At 34.5% G+C, this 20,454-nt stretch overlaps 1 protein-coding gene across 4 annotated transcripts; it reads right to left on the bottom strand.

The window, feature by feature from the left end:
- Positions 1-539: 539 nt before the first annotated feature.
- On the bottom strand, positions 540-20,305 carry LOC135832963 (prolyl 4-hydroxylase subunit alpha-2-like). Of its 4 annotated transcripts, none has more exons than XM_065346529.1 (11): positions 20,088-20,265; positions 5,394-5,584; positions 3,112-3,263; positions 2,684-2,854; positions 2,429-2,596; positions 2,196-2,347; positions 1,838-2,116; positions 1,517-1,741; positions 1,372-1,437; positions 1,116-1,281; positions 540-1,040 (listed from the first exon to the last, which is right to left on the bottom strand). In XM_065346529.1, exons 2-11 carry the CDS (start codon positions 5,579-5,581, stop codon positions 958-960), a joined length of 1,650 nt encoding a protein of 549 aa, XP_065202601.1. In that variant the 5' UTR covers positions 5,582-5,584; positions 20,088-20,265; the 3' UTR covers positions 540-957. The 4 variants fall into 4 exon arrangements, with proteins under 4 accessions (XP_065202601.1, XP_065202600.1, XP_065202602.1 ...); XM_065346528.1 differs by lacking the exon at positions 20,088-20,265 and adding an exon at positions 6,622-6,759; XM_065346530.1 differs by lacking the exon at positions 20,088-20,265 and adding an exon at positions 5,764-5,941.
- Positions 20,306-20,454: the final 149 nt, after the last annotated feature.

The raw sequence follows: 20,454 nt of genomic DNA, 5'->3' as shown, positions 1-20,454 counted from the left end.
GAGCAAAAATCAGGTTATATTTACTTAAGCATATCTGAATAATTTAATTCGATTTTGATACTTACATCAGAATTTTATTTTCCATTTGAATATTTCTGAACTTTCACCGTAAAAAATGGGAAAATGATGTTTCATTTTTTTGATTTGATTTTATGGTGCATGAGTTTTATAAAATCATTCGATGTGGTACCTTCTGATTTCGTAACTTCAATATTCGCAGCTGGGCTTTGTCCTTCGTGATTTGTTATTGAATCTATTTTGAAAATATTCAAATATTTTTGTTCATTGGAAATTTTGGGTGAACTGAATTTTAACGGAAATTCAACGAGTATGAAATCTGAATCAATTTTTTCATGATCTTCTCAGTTCTTACTCTCCCTCTAATCGCATAAAGCATTGTTTCAAGCTTTTAAATTGAAAATAAATCTTCTCATCAAGAAAAAAGTTATGTATATGTATAGGAAAAATTTACTGTTCTAAATCCTAGAAAAATGTTTTAAAATTATTCCATGGTCCATGTAGGTGAATGAAACAAAAACTTCAGAACAAAAATCAAACAAATTTTACTGGTACAAATTCTATAACTTAGGTATACTTTTTTGATATGTATTCTAAAAAATATTGTCATTTGATTTAAAAAAACAAGATTGTTGTGTTTTGTACTAATAAAAATGATCGCCTTTCAAATAAATATAAAAAATATCCAGTAACATCTAGAAAACAAAATAATAGAATAATATAAATAATTATACGTATTGCTCTCGAATGCCAGGTCCTTCATAATAACAATAATATAATTTAAAAAAACAACAAAGGAGCAAAAATTATCGAAATGGCAATGAAAATGCGACATAGTAAAATAATCCGACTAGAAAGTTTCATTGTTTGTAGTTTTGAAAAATTACCCTTATTTTTCAATATTAATTTACACGTACGTCGAAAGTTTCAAAAGCTAGGTCAACTGGTAGCTGTTATCGCATCGGCTGGATCACAAGGGCGTAAAAATTCTTGACCTTTTTCGTGTAACCAGACGTTGGAAACTGGAATGAAAACAAACCCGATTAAGGAGTCGTTTAAGTATTGGTTTATTTTAGTTAAGATTCGTTATACTGTACCCCATTTGGATCCTTGTAAAACTGGGCAGGCAGCGTGTCTAGTTAGGTAATCACCGGCACCGGAAGAATGTAGATTCATCCAAAACGCGGCCGTTCCTTTTTCCGGCCATAAAGCTAGATCAAGTGCAGGGAAGACGGTGGCTCCACCTTGGGCTACGTCGCTCATCTGCCGAATTCATACATCACCGATAATTACATGCACATAAAATGGTAAAAAAAATATTTTTCAGTATGCATGTATTAAGCGATTACTCACGTAGAATAACACAGTCGCGATTCTGTTTCCAGTTCCTAACGATTTGAAAGCGTTCTTCTCTTCAGCCTGAAATCCATTAAAAAAAATATTAGCTCGATTTACTCTCAGAGATTGATTTTTTCTCTCAATTTAGAACTATACCAACCCGAGCGAAATCAAAATGAGGTTCGTAATGACCACCGATACCGTAATTGACCACTTGAAGTTCTTCAGCTGTTTCTACAGTCAACGAGGTGATATCCGAGACACGCTGTCTGACCGCACCAACCGTAAAATGTTCACGTTCTCCGAGCCAAGCGGATTTACTGATTCTATAATTGGCCGTCTCTAAGGCACCGGTTTTATGATTTTGTACTGTGGCTCGTTTCAACTGCAAAGCGAAATTTCAACAAATTATTTCAAAATTTTCGAAGACAAAACAGAATACCTACTGAAAAAAAAAGTGCCAGAAGAAAAAAAGACATACTCTTGGATGAGCGAGTTGTTTGACAATTTCAATCTCATTAGGATATATAACATCTCTATAAAGGAGTATTCTAGGTTCCAAGTATGCTTCTTCTTCTTTCAAAGGAGCTATCTTTAAATAAGGATTATTCTTATGAACATATCGACACTTGAGTTTTGATTTTATGTTTAAAGGTAACTGGATATCTCTTCTGCAAAGCATCTCGTACTTCATTCTTTCGCTGTTGTCGAACACAGCGTTATTGTGAGCAGGTTTAGTTCGTTCTTCGACTGATTCTTCCTGAAAATTTGATACAATTTGATGAGAATACGATACGAAGAGAACCGTGCGAATAAATGAGTAGAATTCAAATATTTACAATTTCACCATCGTCTCCTTTTTTTCGTTCGTCGTTTTCGTCTTCTTTCTCGAGAACAGATGTATAGTAATCTAGATTATTTCGAGCTCGAGGATGATTCGGATACAGCACTAGTAATTCTTCGGTGAGTTGGTGAGCAGCCTCAACGTTACCTAAATTGAAAAAAATTGAAATATGTAGAAATAGTTCTTTCAAACTGGATTTGATAAAAAGACAAATAATCATGAAGGTACCTTGCATATACAAGGAATACGCCAAGTACTCTAAGATTTCCCATTCGTGAACTGTGGTTTCATTTTTCTCCACTTCGTATCTCCGTAAAGCTTCCCTCATCCATAAAACAGTATGAAAGAAGTCTTGATTATTGTAAGATTGGCGTCCTAGTTCGAAACAATCGTGAGCTACGAGGAAAATTGCAAAATAATGAGAAATTACTTTGATGTGAACTTCGGACCTATTTAACGTCATATTATTATTAGGTTATTTACTTGATAAAGATGAACTATATTTTACACCGTTCAGCTCTCCTCGAGCTAAAGACTCTGTGTCCAAGTTATAGGTCTTTTGAAGCCTGATTAAAGCGGCAGCTGCGCCGCTGAGATCTTCGTCTGTGGGAAACTTCACTTCGTCTTTGATTTTGGTAATGTTTTCTTGTAATCCTGAACAAATGAGAAATACGTAGATTATTAGATTATTTCAAACAAAATTAATTTATTGCTCGCTATAGGTTCGAATCAAAATGGTAATTTCGAACTATGGTCAATTGAATTACAATTTTAGGCTAAGTTTAAGTAGAGATGGTTTGTCGCATTAAGTATACATATAGGTAAACAGTTTTACTGACTTTGTAATCAGAGTGAACTAAATTATGAAAATGTGTACTGATTTTTAAAAATTGAAAAAATGTAGGATTTACTTTGATATAAATCATCTTCGATGAATTTTTCTGTTACTTCCCAATCAGTGGTGAGACGTTTGACGAGTAAATATGCGTTGATCGGATTGGACAAGTATTCTGTAGCATCAGCGTTGGCTTTTTCATGCTCTTCGGTGTAATGTTGAACTCGTCTGAAAATACAAAAATTAGATAGGTATAATTATTGTGGGTGCTTAATAGTCCTGTTGTTTCCTTGTACGTCTTGATGGCCTGCTTTTTGAATTTTTTATATTTACGTATATCCTCCTTTTGTAGAATTTTGAAAAATGTTATTGCAAAATTCTCAATTTGTCAACTTTTTAGAACTTTCCATCTGAGTTGGTAATTATTCAAATAAAAATTCCAGCTTCGCTTCGATCAGCCAGAAGCATTTTCTACTCTCTTTTTCATAAATAATTTCTGAATACCTTAAGTAGGCAGGCACCTTATCTAGTATTTACCTACAACGAATTTTTTGAAAGCAAGTACGCTGGAAAAGTAAGTCTGATGAAAAAGTTGAAAAATTGATCCTACATTCAATAAACCTTGGAACATCCTCTAATATTGAGACGGCAAAAAAGTCCTTCTCTCCCCATTCCGGGATATACTAAAAGTTTTCAATTCCTTGAAATCGTTCGTAATTCACCAGTCAAAAATTTCTGAAGAATGTTTTCTCAGCAAGGGACATCACCTGAGCCCATCAGAAAAAAAATCGGAGTGGGGGGCCGACTTCATCACTTATTCGGCCAGACTCTTTTGTGATACATATTTTAGGTAGGTAGAAGTATCATTCCGCGTTAGTTTAAGAAATTTTACCTGGTTACGTTATTTTGAGAACATTATGACCTTATGAGGTTAGACAGGCAGACAGCCATGAGAGGCTAGACAGGTAGGTCATTGACCTCAAGCAACCAGACAGATGGGTCAATGACTTTGATAGGCCAGACAGACAGAAGACGACTTCGAGAGGCTGGACAGGTAGGTCAGCGACCTTGAGAGTCCAGACACGCGGGTCAATGATCTTATGAGGTTCGAGAGGAAGACCGACGATTTTGGGAAGTTGAACGCATGGGTCACTGACCTTAAGAGATCAGGCAGGCAGACATACAACCTTGGGAAGGCAGACAGACTACCATGAGGCTAGACTGGTAGGTCACTGACCTTAAGTGGTCAGACAAAAGGATCAATGACCTTGAGAGTCCAACCAGACAGACAGATAGACATTGGGAGGCTAGACTGGTAGGTCAGTGACCTCATACGACTTTGAAAAACCAGACAGGCTATTCAATAGACCGAAAACTTGATCGGGAAAATCAAACCTGACAAGATCTCAATGTAAAGTTCAGGATTGCTCATTGTCAGGATCATGCGGAAGACTTGGTCCGGATGATCATGTCTGATCGAGCATCAAGTCAAAAACATATCTATGATTTAAAACTTTCTTTGGAGAGGAGAATTTAAAAAAAATAATGTCGGCAATTTCTTTCTGAAGTTGAATATTTTTAATGATTACTTACCTAGGTACCTAATTAATTTTGTTTTCGATTTTTCAAACACTTGTAATAATTTTTTGACATACTATTTCATTTTCTGGAACTTTCATGTCAATCTTTAAGCGATGTATGTACTTGCATGTATTTTAGTTCATTTAGATGCCTAATATTTTTCTTCTGCTTCAAATTTTTAAATAAATGACTCCTTAAATTGGGACATTCTTGTCAACCAGCAGTTTTTTTAAAAGCCTTTTTGGATCCTTGGCGAATCTTCGGATTTTCTTGTATTCTCAGTTCATAATTAAATTCAGAGATCTTTTAAAAAAGAGATCTAGATCAGACCCATGTTTTATCAATGTTTTTAAATGATGACCAAAAATGTATGGATTTAGTGGAATTATTATTTTGGTGACAACAATTTTGGTGCAAATTGATTTCTCAACTTTCCACGCATAGGTATCTATTTTAAATCCAATGTATAGGTACCAATGGTATTCGTTCACTAAAAATCTACAATTTGAAACATTTTTCCAAAATTTGACATCTATAAATAAAATTCGTATTTTGGAATTTTGCGTGTGTTGGTGATTTTTAAAACGTACTTACTAGGTACTTATCAATTTTTTTGAGGTTTGGCCAAAAATAAGCCAATAAAAATTCATTTAGTCTCAAAATTATTTTCAAAAAAGTTTTTTTTGGATAATTTTTTAGGAAGAGATCGATCATTCAATATCAATGTCATCATTCTTATAACATCTAAGACTCATAATTATTTTCTTTTATACGTACTTTTTCAACGTCTCCAATTTCTGCTCTTGCAACGAGATATATTTTTTAAGATTTTCTATCAGGATAACTTCGGTTTTGAGCAATCCTTCGAGATCGACGATGGCGGTATACAATTCGGCGTTCACCCATACCGACAGGATGAAGTTATAAAAAAATAACGATCTCAAGTCGTAACATACGAGGCGCATTATCTGCAACACACGGATCAATTTTACGCTTAATTTGATGGAAAAAATTCCGTTACATACGGCGATACCCGACCGAGTTGTCGACAGAATGACAGACAGAGCGAATGTCGAACTCGAAACAACAAAGCGGTCCGAACTGGTATAAATTACTTATTAAGTATATGTAAGTACATATGACTTACGACTAACGTAAACGCAGATGAATCGAGTTCATTCGCGAAAATGCATCTCGACGAGTTGCGTTAAGTGCGTAGAAAATGCATCACATACTACGATGGCGGAGAAAAGAGAGATTTTATCGTGAAAAGAAAAATTTTCATAATGCAGCTTTCACGCGCAAACACCCAAACACATTGTGTACTATTAGAGCAGATCGGTCTGCATCAGAATATAAGAATAATGCTGTCGGCTGCTGTCCCCCCTGCTTCTTTGCTTTGTTCGAACGATAAATGCCATGAAATAGACCTCAATTAATTATCAAATATCAAATTGATAGCGCCGTCGGCTCGTTTCCTGTAATTTTTCCCCCTTTTATCACCGAGTCGATTGTTGATCGTATATTTTATAGTTTCGTTTCCATTCATCGGCAGGACGCGCAAGTTCATTAACACTTTATCCATACACTTTTATATAAACAGATTCGTACTTGTGAAAAGGTACATAAATACCATTAAATAGATAATACCTATCTATAGCTTAGCTACTGTTGCATCGAGTACAAAAATTAACACGCAAAGGAAGTCAATTGTGTAATATTGTATTTGTGTTGGATTTCTTTCTATAATAATGCTAATTACAGGCCGCGATTTGATTTCTATCGGGGAGGGGGGCAGGGATCGTTTGTCATTATTCTCGTGTTATAGGCAGAAAGCAGACAAATAATCGGATGCTTACACCGCGAATCTAATACCATACAATTTGTACAGTCAACGTCGTATAATTATAACAATTGAAATTTACCATTAAAATTAACCGAGTATATGATGTGTACGTAGCATTCTCATTTTTAAATGACCAAATATAGAGACAGACACACTTACTCGTGAGTAATTTGCGGTATTTGGTGTACGACCGTCGACGTCGACCATGAATTGGATACCCTACGTTGATGGAAATTTGCAATACGATTACCGATCACAAGAACGCGAGCTAGGAGCTACCGGCGAGTTGCAGCGACTTTTCGGAACTGACATACTCGCGGATCTCGAGTTTTAAAAAATGAATAAATTTCAACGGCTCGTTACTTGGAGTTTTTCCTTTTCTTAACAGTACCCAGCCTTAACGATCCGTTAACGTGCGTTCCATTTGCAATTATAATCGAATTTAATGGGTGCGATTGTATAAGACCATTATGTAGACAAAAAGGAAATGTCGATCGTGGGCTTACCTACACAATATTGTATCTTTTTTTCATATGTATGATAATATCTGTTCGAAAATCTCGATAGTGAAAAAGTTTTTTTTTTTTAAATTTTGGATGTGGTCCGATAAGTTTCATTATTTATACGTACGTTTGTTTTTTAATGACGGCTGACGGCGCATGGTCAAATTTTCAAGGAAAAAATTTCGTTATGTTCATTATTTTTACCTATTTATTTATTTTTTAATTAAAAAAAATAGAAAGATTACAATTTTAAGGTACCGGAGAAGGTACATACCGTTCTATGAAGAAATGTTGTGTGCGTTTAAGAGGGGATGCGATTCTTTGAAAAAATTTTAGAAGGCTAAACTGATATACACAATTTTTCAAGATGCCATTAAAAATATCTCCCCAACGAGAAAAGAAGGGAGGAAAAAGGTAAAGCCAAAAATTTTCAAATTTGTCGTGTTGATGGTTAAAATAGAGGTTTTTGAAAATTCTGAAGCTGAATCCATCTTTGATAGTATAATTTTGAGTTGATACTTCAATTGAGATTAGGGAAGGGAGGGGAGAGGAAACCCACAATTCCTGACAATATTAAACAGATGGAAAACATTCTAAGGTTCATCAAAGAAATCTATCTGTCAAACTTTATTTAGATGAATCCCTCGAAATAATATTAAAAAAATTAAAAAAAAAGTTCATTGGGTAAAAATTTGTAAAAATTTCAACTTTCAAAAGTCTGCTGAAAGTTTCAGAATTGCTTTTTACGGTTCGAAAGTTTCAAATCGTTTTGGAGAAGAGGGGGGGGGGCGTAGAATATAGGATACGTGCCAATTTCAGACTTCTTAGTGAATTTGGTAAAATTTTGATTTTTCCAATTTTTGGCCCTAAGATTTTCAAAAATTCACTAAAAATCGACAATTGCACTTCAGCTTTTGAAATTTTGGCTTTTGATGTACATATGTATTTTTGTATGTATGCTTTTTCGATTTACCTTTGTCCGGTTAAAAAATTTTTCTGCCAGTTGGAACACTTTTCTCGTCAGAAGAGATTTCAATAATTATGTCATGCGAAAGTTTCGAGTTTTGCCTCTACCTAAAATGCTTCTTTTAGCTGTTTTTGATTTTGATACCTGACAAGGTGAACGTTTCGTCTCACCTTTGCCTCCACCTTCTTCAAGATTTGATTTGTAATAATGTTAAACATGAATTCAGCATTGAAGAAAAAACAGATTTTCAGAATTTCTGTGTCAAAAAGTAGTGAAAAACGAGCATTTCGTTTGCAAGTTAATAAATTTTTTAAAAACTTTTTAAAGATTGGCAAGTTTGGAAATTTTTGCAAAAATATCAAGATTTTTTCAAAGTGTTAAATTAGTGCGTATTAAATTTTTTATTCCTAATTCTAAATTTTTTTCTGTGGTTGTTAAAAGGTTGCTGATGAAATAAAACTCAAGAAAAGGGGCTAGAATTATGCTTTTCGTGCTCCGATGAATACTTTTTAGAAGGGTGTCAAAATACTGTACAAAGTATTTACATTTTATGAAAATACATAGGTTCATGTTTTTTCAAGATGTTCTGTTGAAATTTGATAAAAATTCACAAATTAGTTTGTTTGTGTTTTGTTTTGTTTTGTTTTGTTTTTTTTTTTTGAATTTTCAGAGATTCTAGAAATAGTGTTTTCTGATCAATTTTCGTTTTCTTTTGCTTTTTTGTTTTTAGGTACGTATTTTGAACTTGGATTTTACCTCATTTTATTAAAAATATTATTTTGATCATTTTTCGTGTAGTTTTTGGAATTTTTCTTTTGTTTTTGTCACTTTAAAAATTATTTGTACGAAGTGAAAGAAAATTTCAACCTTTTTTTTTGGAATTTAATGGCCAAGTTGGGATAATTTTTCGATTTTTGTTCAAGTCGCCTGGATTTTCTTCATATTTAATTGGATTTTTTGGCTTGATTTTTTTATTTTTTTATTTAAGAAGCTACGCTGATGATTTTTAGGAGAAAAAATTGTCAACAGAAGAAAAAATGCATCAATTTAGGAAAGTAGAAAATTTATATGTAAATCATTAAACAAACAACAGGAATACAAAACAAAAAGCTCGTGCATTGTAAGTATTTAAAATTCACGAGTAAATATATCTCAGAGTAATAATATCACGAACAGAACTAAGTCGAAATTAAAATAAAACATCCATTTTTTCAAAGCTACACGCTGAACGATTCTTGAAATTTGATGATCTCCTCGCTGGTCAAAAAGCAAAAAAGGGAAAACACGTTTTTTCTTTTGGCGGGATCAACTCCAGGAGGAATAGACGATCGCAAGGTGATATTTCTAATATCGATGTGCTTCAGAATATAGGTAAATTCTACCCACAACTCCGAATTATCGTAATAAGTCGTATTTCCGTAAACTTTACCGCCGATGTACTTCAATTGCATGTAACTCTGTATAAAAAACTTCCGCCGATTGTCGTTTTTCGGTTGTGCCGAGAAGTAGCCGGTAAACGCTTCCGTCCAACGATCCATTATCGCCAAGTCGTAAGAAACGAGAAATGGCGAAGGATGCGTTCTAGCAGACACCATGTCTTCCAAAATAGGTTTCACGTCGATCAGTCTCGTTCTTTTTTGATTCTTTAGACGAAACAAGTCGTAATTCTGGCTACAAATGTTCGACGAGTGGCCTTCAACGGGGAAAATTTGTTGAAATGGTATTTGATGAATGACAGACATCCACGTACAGAATTGCACCACGGACATGTGTTTGTTTTGACCGTCGCAATCGTTGGATAACAATACGACTCTTCGATAGCTGTGCTGTGATTCCAAAATAGGCTGAATCGTAGCATATATAAAACTTATAACGGAGTCGGCGTTCTTGACAGCTTTGCTTTCGGGAAACAAATACATGTAGGAGGAATCGTCGCAGTGATTGTGGACATTAAATCCGTGGACCCAAGTCAATTGCTGGTATATTTCTTGAGTCGAGTTTAACCGAGGAACGCAGATATTCGGAATGTAATCGAATTCGATCATCAAGATTTCACCTTTTTTAGCTTCTGTCAAAAGACGGTTCCTCAATTCGATATGCATGTTGCGGAAATCTTCGTGAGCCATCTGGGCAGTCGGTACATTTTCCATTAATGAAACTGAAGATTTAAAAGAAGCGCATGTATCACAGTAGTTGGCATCAGGTGGTGATAATTTGATCTCCGAATGGATGTGAAAGAGTTCCGAGTACTTGGCGAATTTCAGTGTTAAAGTATTACCGGTATTTTCTTTGTAATATTCGCAGAACGCTTTGTAAATCCTTTTCAGGTTGAGATCCGGGTTTTCGAAGTATTTACATCGAGCAGGAGAACTCGATTCGTAATGAGGTATCGACGAAAGATGGTCTTTCATCAGAGGAACTACTTTTGGTGGTAAACTTCGTGGATTTTTTTTGCCACGACCTCTCGTCTCTAAGAAAGAAGTGTCACCTCGTAATATTCTGCTTTGTATTACTCGTATCCTTTTATCCGAGACTTGGTATAGATTTTTCAAAAACGATAGACATACTCGTACATTGACAGATCCGACTTTAAGGAAAACATGCCACCTTTGGCGTTGTAGTTTCTTCGCATCCGTCAGGTGGGTCTTGACATCTATCTTTTTAAGGCACGATGCTAAGTATAAATCTTGGATCTGTTTACTTTTTCCAAGGTTGCGGTATTCGGCGAACAGATATTTCTGACTAGACGCTTCGAATTTCTGGTAACATTTCTGAACGCAGCAACTGTTCATCGGTTGAAATTGTACCTCGGTAGGGGTATTTTCGTCGTTGATTTCGCCTGAATCAGGTAATCCATTTTGAAGTAATGTTGAGCAACCATTTTCGTGAGCTTTGAGAGGATCCCACCTTTCATCCGCAGCTAACGATGGGTTATGATGATCGCTAGTTTCTTCAAGTGGAGGATATTCGACAGCAGCAACGGATGACGAGGGTTGTTGTTGATAATAGTAATTTTGATCTAGCGATCTATCAGCACCTGACGATCTGTTGCTCCCATTCTGCAATACTTCAGCGAGTAATGATGGATGTTGATTAAGGTGTCTTTCATGGAGCGATCCATCACTGAGTAAAGCTAATTGATGACTATCATCGAGTAAAGACGTCTGTTGATCATTGCAGCTTTCATCAAACGATCTATGAGCAAATAACGATGACTGTTGATGGGGATGGTTTCCATCCAGCAATCCATTAGCACTTACTCCGTCGTTTAATCCACCATTAAATATCAGCGAATCATCCATCGGCAACGCCACAACTTCGACGGATTCGTCGCTCAGATAAACGTTGGCAGTATTTGGAGAGAGCATGAATTCGGTATTTTTACGAAACAAAGTTTTATACATTCTGCTCGATATTGATAACGCTGTTTGAGTCCTTCCTTCGTAATACTGACTAAACGAATCGTAAAGCTTTTGATAGTCGAGCCTCGACCCGCCTTTTTTAGAAGTAATGTAGAACGAATCGCTCTGAGATGCTGAAGTGAAGTGTTCTTTCATCAAAAGCAATGCATTTTCAGGTGTTCGATGGGGTCGATTCGTATGACGACCTCTATTCTCTTGAAACGAAGTTTCGCCTCTGGTAATTTTCAGTTGTATAATGCGAAGTCTTTTCTCACTGACTTGGTATAAATTTGCGACGAATTTGCGACAAACACGCACATCGGCGGCTCCTAGACGAATAAAATACTGCCACTGGTTTTGACGATTTCTGTTGATCGCGTTAGTTCGTCGTCGTTTTACAGCTGTCCACCTCAGACACGAGGCTAAATTGAGATCTTGGATTTGTTTGCTTTTACCACGTTTCCAGAAGTCTTCGAATAAATACTGCTGGCTAGACGTGTCTACTTTTTTGGCGCATTCGAAATTGCAGCATTTATCGATGGCTCGGAATCGTTTCTCGCCAACGATGGTCCCGTTTCTCGCCTCGTAGGATTCTCCGCTGACTCGCGACGATTTTAAACGGTTTTGTTTCCATTGTTCGGGTCTTCGAGGTCGTTTTAGGTTTGATCCTGTGAACATGGAAAATCAAATCATCTGTTTTCATAATGACAACAAATTTTTAGAGTTGGAGTCGGCAGTGCCAGTGTTGAGATAACTCACCAGGCTTCGGTTCGGTCGAGTTTTTCACCGTTTTCTCCATGTACGATTTTTTTGTCACATTCGTTGGCTGATGAAAATACGAGTTAATTAAAAGTAACTTTTGTAATTCTTAATAACACGTCAGAATTCACGAATACCTGAAATCAGAGATGGGGTGCTTTTTCAATTTTCGCGAATCGAATTCTTTAGAATGCGGTTTTACATTAAAAAGAATCGTGATTCGAAAGACTAGTCTACGATTCGCGATTAGGAACATCAAGTACAGAAGTGATGCTTCAAGCAAATTTTGAATGAAAAATCGTTCTATGATTCACACATAAGACAATCCGAGCATTTCCGTGACGTTTGCCACATTTCGAATTTAGCCTGTAAGAGAAAGGACTATTTCACCTTATGTACCTCGAACCAAAATTGAAGTTGGGTTCTCAGTTTCTGTTCGATTTTTTTATATGTTAGGTACCAAGTCCGAAATTGTACAATTCGGGGTTGGTACAGCCAATTTTGTACCATCTCCGAAGTGTCCGGACCAAGCGTGAATATTACTTTTTCATCGGACTTGGTTTGTACAATGCCCGGAGGGTCCGGACAAAGTGTTCGACTTGGTACAATTTGTGTTGTGCAAAGTCCGAAATATAGTTTTATAATGAATGAATTCGAATTTTACATCCCTTTATTCCATAAATATTGAACCAAATTAGAGGAAATTTAAAGATGACTCTAAAATACACACCACCAGCAGAATTTTCAGGTGCTGAAATTCATTTGTTGATTTTTGGGGAAATTTTTACAGATTCAAATATTGCTATGCTCACTTCTCAAAAAAAAAAAAAAAAAAAAAAATATCAAATTGAGATACTTACTAACTAAAATGCTGAAATTTGGTTTTTACTCTCTATTTTCAACTTCTCTAGTCGTGAAATTCTCGTGCCTTACTCATTTGAAAACTACGCACTAATACTTAGATTCCAAATTCATTTTTTTATGGATTTTTCAAAGTCAAAATTTTAACAAATTGTCGTGAAAGGCTGAAATTTGGTTTGTACCTACCATATTATCAATTTTATGAGTTAATAGCAGATTTCTCCAGTAATTTTTTAAAAAATTGAAAAAATTTTGGATTTGAACTAATACTAATACAAAATGGTTTTGAAAAAATTTATCGAAAAGGTCATAAAGATCGATGGCTAATCCAGGTTTATGCTAAATTTTAATTTTGCTCTAAATACTTATACAATTTAGAAATATAAAAAAAATCGCAAAAATCGAGATGAAAACGCTTCAAAATTTGCTGCCTCCGAAAATTTGCAGCCCTAGGCAGCTGCCTAAGTTGCCTGTGCATAAATACCGCCCAAAAAAATCAAAACCACCACCAAACGACTCGAGAAGTTAAAAATAGAGAGTCAAAACCAAATTTCAGCATTTTAGTTAGTAAGTACCTCAATTTGATCTTTTATTTTTTTTTTTTTTGAGAAGTGAGCATAGCAATATTTGAATCTTTAAAAATTTCCCCAAAAATCAACAAATGAATTTCAGCACCTGAAAGTTCTGCTGGTGGTGTGTATTTTAGAGTCATCTTTAAATTTCCTTTAATTTAGTTCAATATTTATGGAATAAAGGGATGTAAAATTGGAATTCATTCATTATAAAACTATATTTCGAACTTTGCACAACACAAATTGTACCAAGTCGAACACACTGTCCGGACCCTCCGGGCATTGTACAAACCAAGTCCGATGAAAAAGTAATATTCACGCTTGGTCCGGACACTTCGGAGATGGTACAAAATTGGCTGTACCAACCCCGAATTGTACAATTTCGGACTTGGTACCTAACATATATACAGAGTACAGACTCTATAATGAAGGGTGGGGGGGGGACTCAATATTCTACTTTATGGAATAAATCAGTTTTAAAGAGAATAAATGAGCGATTCAAAATCAATAATCGAAATTTAAAATGCTCAGAGTTGAATTTACACAGTGTAAGTTCGACATTTAAAAAAGAGTTGGTACAAATTTCCAAAATGGGATCTCACCACTCCGGGAAAAGAGTGTACAACATTTCTCGAGTAGAAATTTTTTTTAATGAAAATGATGTGGCACATGTATGGTTGAGCAGTTGAGCTCTCCTCCCCCCTCTCGCCAACAAAATCCAGTTGAATTCTGTCAAAATATCAATAAAGTTTGTCAGGTTTTAAAATATGCTGAGTCTGAGTATCCATTTATTTTTTGGATAAGACTATTCATTACCCCTCACCTTTTTAAAAACTCGAAAACATGGTGTAACATTTAGTGCTAAGTTCGAATATAAATTCATTTTTTGAATTCGAGCTCTCGATTCACTCTCCTCTCACCTCAGCTCTCAATTTTGAAGGTAGCGAGGCCGTGAGGGGTGAGTTGAGGACGAATTAACTTGAAAATTTGTCCACATGATGAGGAGGGAAGGTATAGTACTTATTTTGAAATTTGTTGATGAAAAACATTTTTAAAACCTGAATCAGGAGCTTTTTTTTTTTGAAAAAATCCCAGCTCAGAAACAGGAGTTTTCTTTACTTAGTTAAGACTTCTCGTTAATAAATTTTCAACGTTCGGGACCTTTCATTCATAGAATCTGTTTAAATGATCGGGACCGAAGGGGGTGGTGGGTGAAATTTCGAATACGAAAGTATGAAAATAAAAAACATCTCACATTACTTCAGTCTAGTGTCTCTCAAGTTTAAATTCAAACAAGAAAGAAATATTGAAGAATCGTAGAAAATAGTGAGACCAAATCTGTATCGCTGACTGAATCATCCCATCTCTGTTAAAAATAAATTTGAATAAAAAATCGCACTTTATTCTATTAGTGTTATTGTTTCATGTGCATGAACAATGGTGTTAAATCAATGGCATTACCTTCTTGCATTCTAGTTATGGTTTTCAAAGCCAAATTTTAATGCTTTTATCTCAGAACAGAATGATAATTGAAACAAGAATCGCTTACGAGGTAATTTACTTTAGATTGTGACTGAAGAGACGAGAGAGTTACGTTAGATAATATCAATTTTTACGTCATTAAAAATTTTCCATGAAGATCCTGTATTACTATTTTCAAAATACGAGTAGTTCTAACATAATACAATGCTTTGTGTTACAGGTTGTTATACTTGTGTTTCAAAAAATGTCAGATTTTGAAAAGCAAATCTTGGAGGAATATAAAAACATTTGAAGCTTCGACAAGTTACAGAAGTCTACAGATTTGAAGAACAAAACGTACAAACTCGTCTCGATGAAAGTGGTGAGTAACCTAATTTCAACATTCTATTGAAAATTTTTAGCACTTTGCCATTTTTTGGTGTATTTATTTTCATTTTTTTTTTTTTTTTTTTTTTGAATTTCATCACTATAAAATTTGTTTTGTTCGTTCACTGATGATAATTTGAACGCCAGACTTACCTTTATGCTAATTTACACAAAAATAGTAATATTATTGCCAAAATTGTCGATTTAGTTTCCAAACAAATTATATATTGGCCCCCAGCCATATTTCAATTCTATGTCGTACACCAAACAAGCAAACATTTAACTAATTTTTTGTCGTATTCCACATACAGAAAAAAATTGGATGAAAAATACTTCGAGTTTTACAATTACTTTGTCTAATTACCAGAGAAAAATAGAATAAATATTTAAATTTTCAACTTCGGTACTTACGTTTACACACAAAGTTATTTTTAACCGAACACAAGTACCTACCTATTCGTTCACTCTCACGAATAAATAATTTTTTAAACGCAAACAAGAATCTACATTTCACTATTAACTACACCCCTTGATTATACATATATTACTTCGTAAGAAGATAAACCCATCAAATGTTAAATATTGGCTATAAGACATCTAACCGCATTGCCGTGCTGCAATCGCAGGACATCCAGCAAAGTCGAAGTAGTTTGCTTTGCGGGCGTCGACCGTCGGGTGAAAGATGGTGCTTTACTGAAGCTGCTTTTGTAGTGGTGTGTCCGAGCCCAATGCCAGCTAATGAAATAGAGTGTGTGTGAGTGCCTGGCCCACATATGAAAAAGGAACCAACGCACAATGGACTCAGTGAACAAAAAGAAAAAAAAACAGGTAAGGTAGAGTGGGGTAATTGCAAAAACGGGGTAATTGCAAAAACGAGGTAATTGCAAAATTGTGACCTCTTGCAAACAAATATCAATTTTCTGGTTGTGCCAACTAGGGGGTGTCGAAGCAACAACCTTTACCGACATATTCATCTGGTTACAACTCGCGGGGTTCAACTTGTCGCTCCGTAGCAAACACTTTTATCAAAGCATGTTGAAACCACTCATAAGTAGAGTGAGAGGTGTTTTTTTTTAAAAAATGCACGTGAAATGGAAAAAACTGTCGATTTATCTGGAATTTTCACGATTTAGGGTCATGAAGGGTCAAAGTTTAAGGTAAGATATCGCAATTTGAAAATTTTTTTCAGGTTGGCCGTAAATTGCGTTTTTGCAATTACCCCAGAAAAAATCGACTCGGGGTAATTGCAAAAACGATTTTGTTAAAAAAATGTTTGCACTTACCACAAATATTTTTTTGCCCTAAATAACTTGAAAATGGTTCGAAATTACAAAAAAAATAAACTTCCACGGTCACATGATGAGTTTGTTACACGTTAAATAAGTGATTTAACAGTTTCACTGAATTTTTAAATTATTGCTCCTTTTCAATGTTTTACTAATATATTTGACGAAAAATGTATTTCTATGTTGAGTTTTTTATATAAAAAATATCAGAAATGATCAATAGTTGATTTTTAGTTCATTTTAGCGAGTTTTTTAAAAAAAAATTTTCAACATTTTTTCACTCCCCTAAAATTTTTTTGGGAAGTGGAAAAGTTACACGTAGAATACAGTGAGTGTGTTGAAAATGCAAAAAAATAAAAAAAATATCGCCCACTTTTGCATTTACCCCAACATGGGGTAAATGCAAAAGTCGATTTTCAAATTTTCAAATTGCAATTCTCTCCACGATTTGTGGACCGCATCCGTGCAATAGTCTTCTCACAGCGCCCGCCTCTCAAAGTGTCACTAATCAAATAGTGCTTTGCAATTACCTCACTCTACCTTGGAAAAAAATGTTTCTTATGAATGAGTCTAAAAGGTCTGCTATTTACGCGACTTGGTGAGAGTGGTTTCTTCCATATTATCACTTCATCTGCTGATTTTTTACTGTTTTGTTTCTCTGTCACCATACCATGAAAATGTAAATGAAATGAAAAGGAAAAAAAAGAATGGGCGATGTCCAATGAACTGATTCCCGAAAAACTGCATGCACAATATAGGCCACAGTCAAATTTTAAAGATCTTTGTCGAAATTTCGGCAGTCAATCTACTTTGATAGGCGCAGATTTCTTCTTCGATAGTTCACGAAAACTGATCAAATCTTTATACATATAGGTACGTAACCGTAATTTTCCAAGAATGTCCAAAGCAAATTCATAGCAATTCTTCTGTTATTTCAGTTAGGTTGCATTCCTCTTCTTCGATAGTTTACACAAACCAATCAAATATTTATTGCCGCAATTTTCCAAAAATTACCAAAAAAATTTGATAACAATTTTTTTATTCTTCCTGAAATTGTTCATAACTAATTTTGATAGGTCGCATGGCACTTTTCCAGAAAATATGACTCAACTTTCAGCTGAAAATTCTTTGAATGTGTGCAGAAAAAGTGATACCTAATAAGTAGTGAAGTTTTGATTTCAATGCCGAAAAATCTCGGCTTTTATCGAAAAATTTCAAAATGGTCTCAACCGTTTTGATGAAAAAATTGCTAAATTGAAAATACATAATCACTTTTTTGTAAATAATTGCCAAAAAGACTCTTGCTTTTTTGCTAAAATTATCATCAAGGTCCTTCTTTTTAACAAAATTCTCGCTTTTTATCAAAATTGCTACGCTAAAGTACTTAAGTTTTACTTTAAAAATAAAATTACCCAAAAATTTCGCTTTTTTATCAAAAATTGCTAAAAAGTATCGGTTTTTGCAAAAAGTTTCCAAAAAATCATGCTTTTTGCAAAAACTGTTGACATCTTGCGTTTTGACAATTTATTGTGAAAAATTATAGTACCGCTTTTTAGCAAAATTGCGAAAAAGTATTGCTTTTTCGCCAAAAATTGTTGAGAATCTTTCGCTAAAAACTATTTTAAGTCTCGTTTGCTGCTAAAAATTGCTACAAAACATATTTTGTTTTAAATTCCGAAAAGTCTTATTCTTTTTCAAAAATTGTTACGAATATGACACTTTTTTTTAATCAGAAATTGCAAAAATTCTCACATTTGTTGTCCAAAGTTGTTACAGAACCTCGCTTTTTCTTCAAAAATTTGCAAAATAGTTTTGTTCCACTTGGAGCTTTTTTGGTTACCTACTAAAGTTGTTTTTTATTGGGGGGGGGGGGGGAGGTCGGTGCGAGTCTTGCGTATTCTGCAAACCGCTTTTCCAAATTCTTTTTTCCCTCAAGTTCATTTTCGAGTATGATCGAAGATGGAAAAAAATTTGTGCCTACTGAGTTCAAAATTTTGACCAAATTTTTTGATTCGACGAAAAAACTCCACTGCGGATAGTGTGACAAGTCATAATAAACAGGCTCGAAAATGTTTTCAATTTTTTTTTTACTTTTATTTCGAATTTATGGAGCTATAATTTTTTCAAATTTAGGTAATGAATTTCGAGGAGCAATTTTAGATTTTTTTACAAGCTCATACGTATTTTCCATCTAGCAATGTTTGATTTCAACCAGAGTTCTTGTGTAAGCGAACATGAATGAAAAAAGTGTTTTTATGTAGACAATAAACCACTAAAAAAAAAAATAAAGGTCAGCTCAGGTATAGTATTTGAACGGCACCTATCATTATCTTCTTACGAAGTAATATACATATAATCAAGGACTACACCAAAGGCACCAAATCCCGATCCTGAATCAAAAATAATGTGCATCCTTCGCCATCAAACGTCAGAAGATGGATTAGGTAAATGACATGCTCTGAGATAAATTTCTGTTTAACCCTTCCACGAATTATCTCACAAAACCGGTAATTATTAAGAAAAATGCGCGGCTTAAAGAACGACGACGACGAGACTTCAGTTTTGAATAAAAAAGGTCGTAAATTATGGAATATTTCATGGTATTGTAAAACTCCCTAAATCTCTTCTTACCATATTGTTCGTTTTAGGTATTTTCATTTTACAGCGTGTTAAATTTATGGTTATTTAATAGTTCGTCTAACGTACACCTTCGAAAAATATGTACAATTACGGTGTAATAATTGGTAACGCTAGAGGTAAATTTATTTTCGTATTGTTCGCAATTCGCGATCGTACGTTGTTCTGCCAATACTCGTAATGGAGTAATAATTGTTGGGTTAAATAGTATAGGCAAAGATAAAGAATAAAATGTGACGAAAGTATATCCAACCTCCTATGGTAGATGAAAGTAATTGAAAGTATTGACGTCGAGATAACTCTTACAAGTTATCAATCGGAATAAATGTAAGGTTACGATAGAATGCGGAGATTGTTCTAAAAACTTGGCGCTCGATAGAATAAGTAGGTAATAAAAAATTGCTGCCAACCCGGGAAGGAAATAAGAAGCACAATTTTTCCCTTATTAGTCCTAATGATCACGCCTAATTTTTTGTGTATATGCAACGTAATTTACATATTTTTGGTTATTATATCATACACCGGTTGATCTATTCTTATCCTATCCTACCGCCATCGTAACATGAAATTGAATCACGTTGTATTGTAATGTACAAACAATTTGTTCGTCCAAGTTTCATAATAATATGCTGGATTCAAATAGAAAAAAATATAGGCGTACGAAAATAAAACTTCAAACGGACGGTAATGATGTACCATCTGACCACTTAAATATATAATAAGTGAAATATTATGCAATAGCAATAGAATACTTTCAATTTCAATGTCGAAACTCTAATATGCTCTCTTACCTCGGATTATTCCCTCGGAAATCAGCGAATGGTCCTGAGAAATGATCAGTTGTGGGAATTCACATTTATATTACCACTTTTACTAATGTATTTCAATTTTTATTCGATAAAATGAATAATTAACATGCATCAATTCAACTGCATGCATATAAATTAATAATTTAAAAAAATTTTTAAAAATCAAAAAATTTTACTGATTAGATTGTGTTTGTTTTGAAAAGTGTTTGTGACGTTGCCAAGTATTACACACGGTAATTTCGCCCCATATCAACGGTAATTACGAAAATGTTTCTATACTGCCTGAATTTTACGCGTACGATGTGAATTTTTAAATTTTAAAATGTCGATCAGCTGATCCATTCTAGTT

The sequence above is a fragment of the Planococcus citri genome, chromosome 1 (assembly GCF_950023065.1).
Source record: "Planococcus citri chromosome 1, ihPlaCitr1.1, whole genome shotgun sequence".
In the NCBI taxonomy this organism is placed as follows: Eukaryota; Metazoa; Arthropoda; class Insecta; order Hemiptera; family Pseudococcidae; genus Planococcus; species Planococcus citri.
The sequence above is the reverse complement of the archived record's forward strand: the minus strand, read 5'-3'. Positions and strand labels throughout refer to the sequence as shown.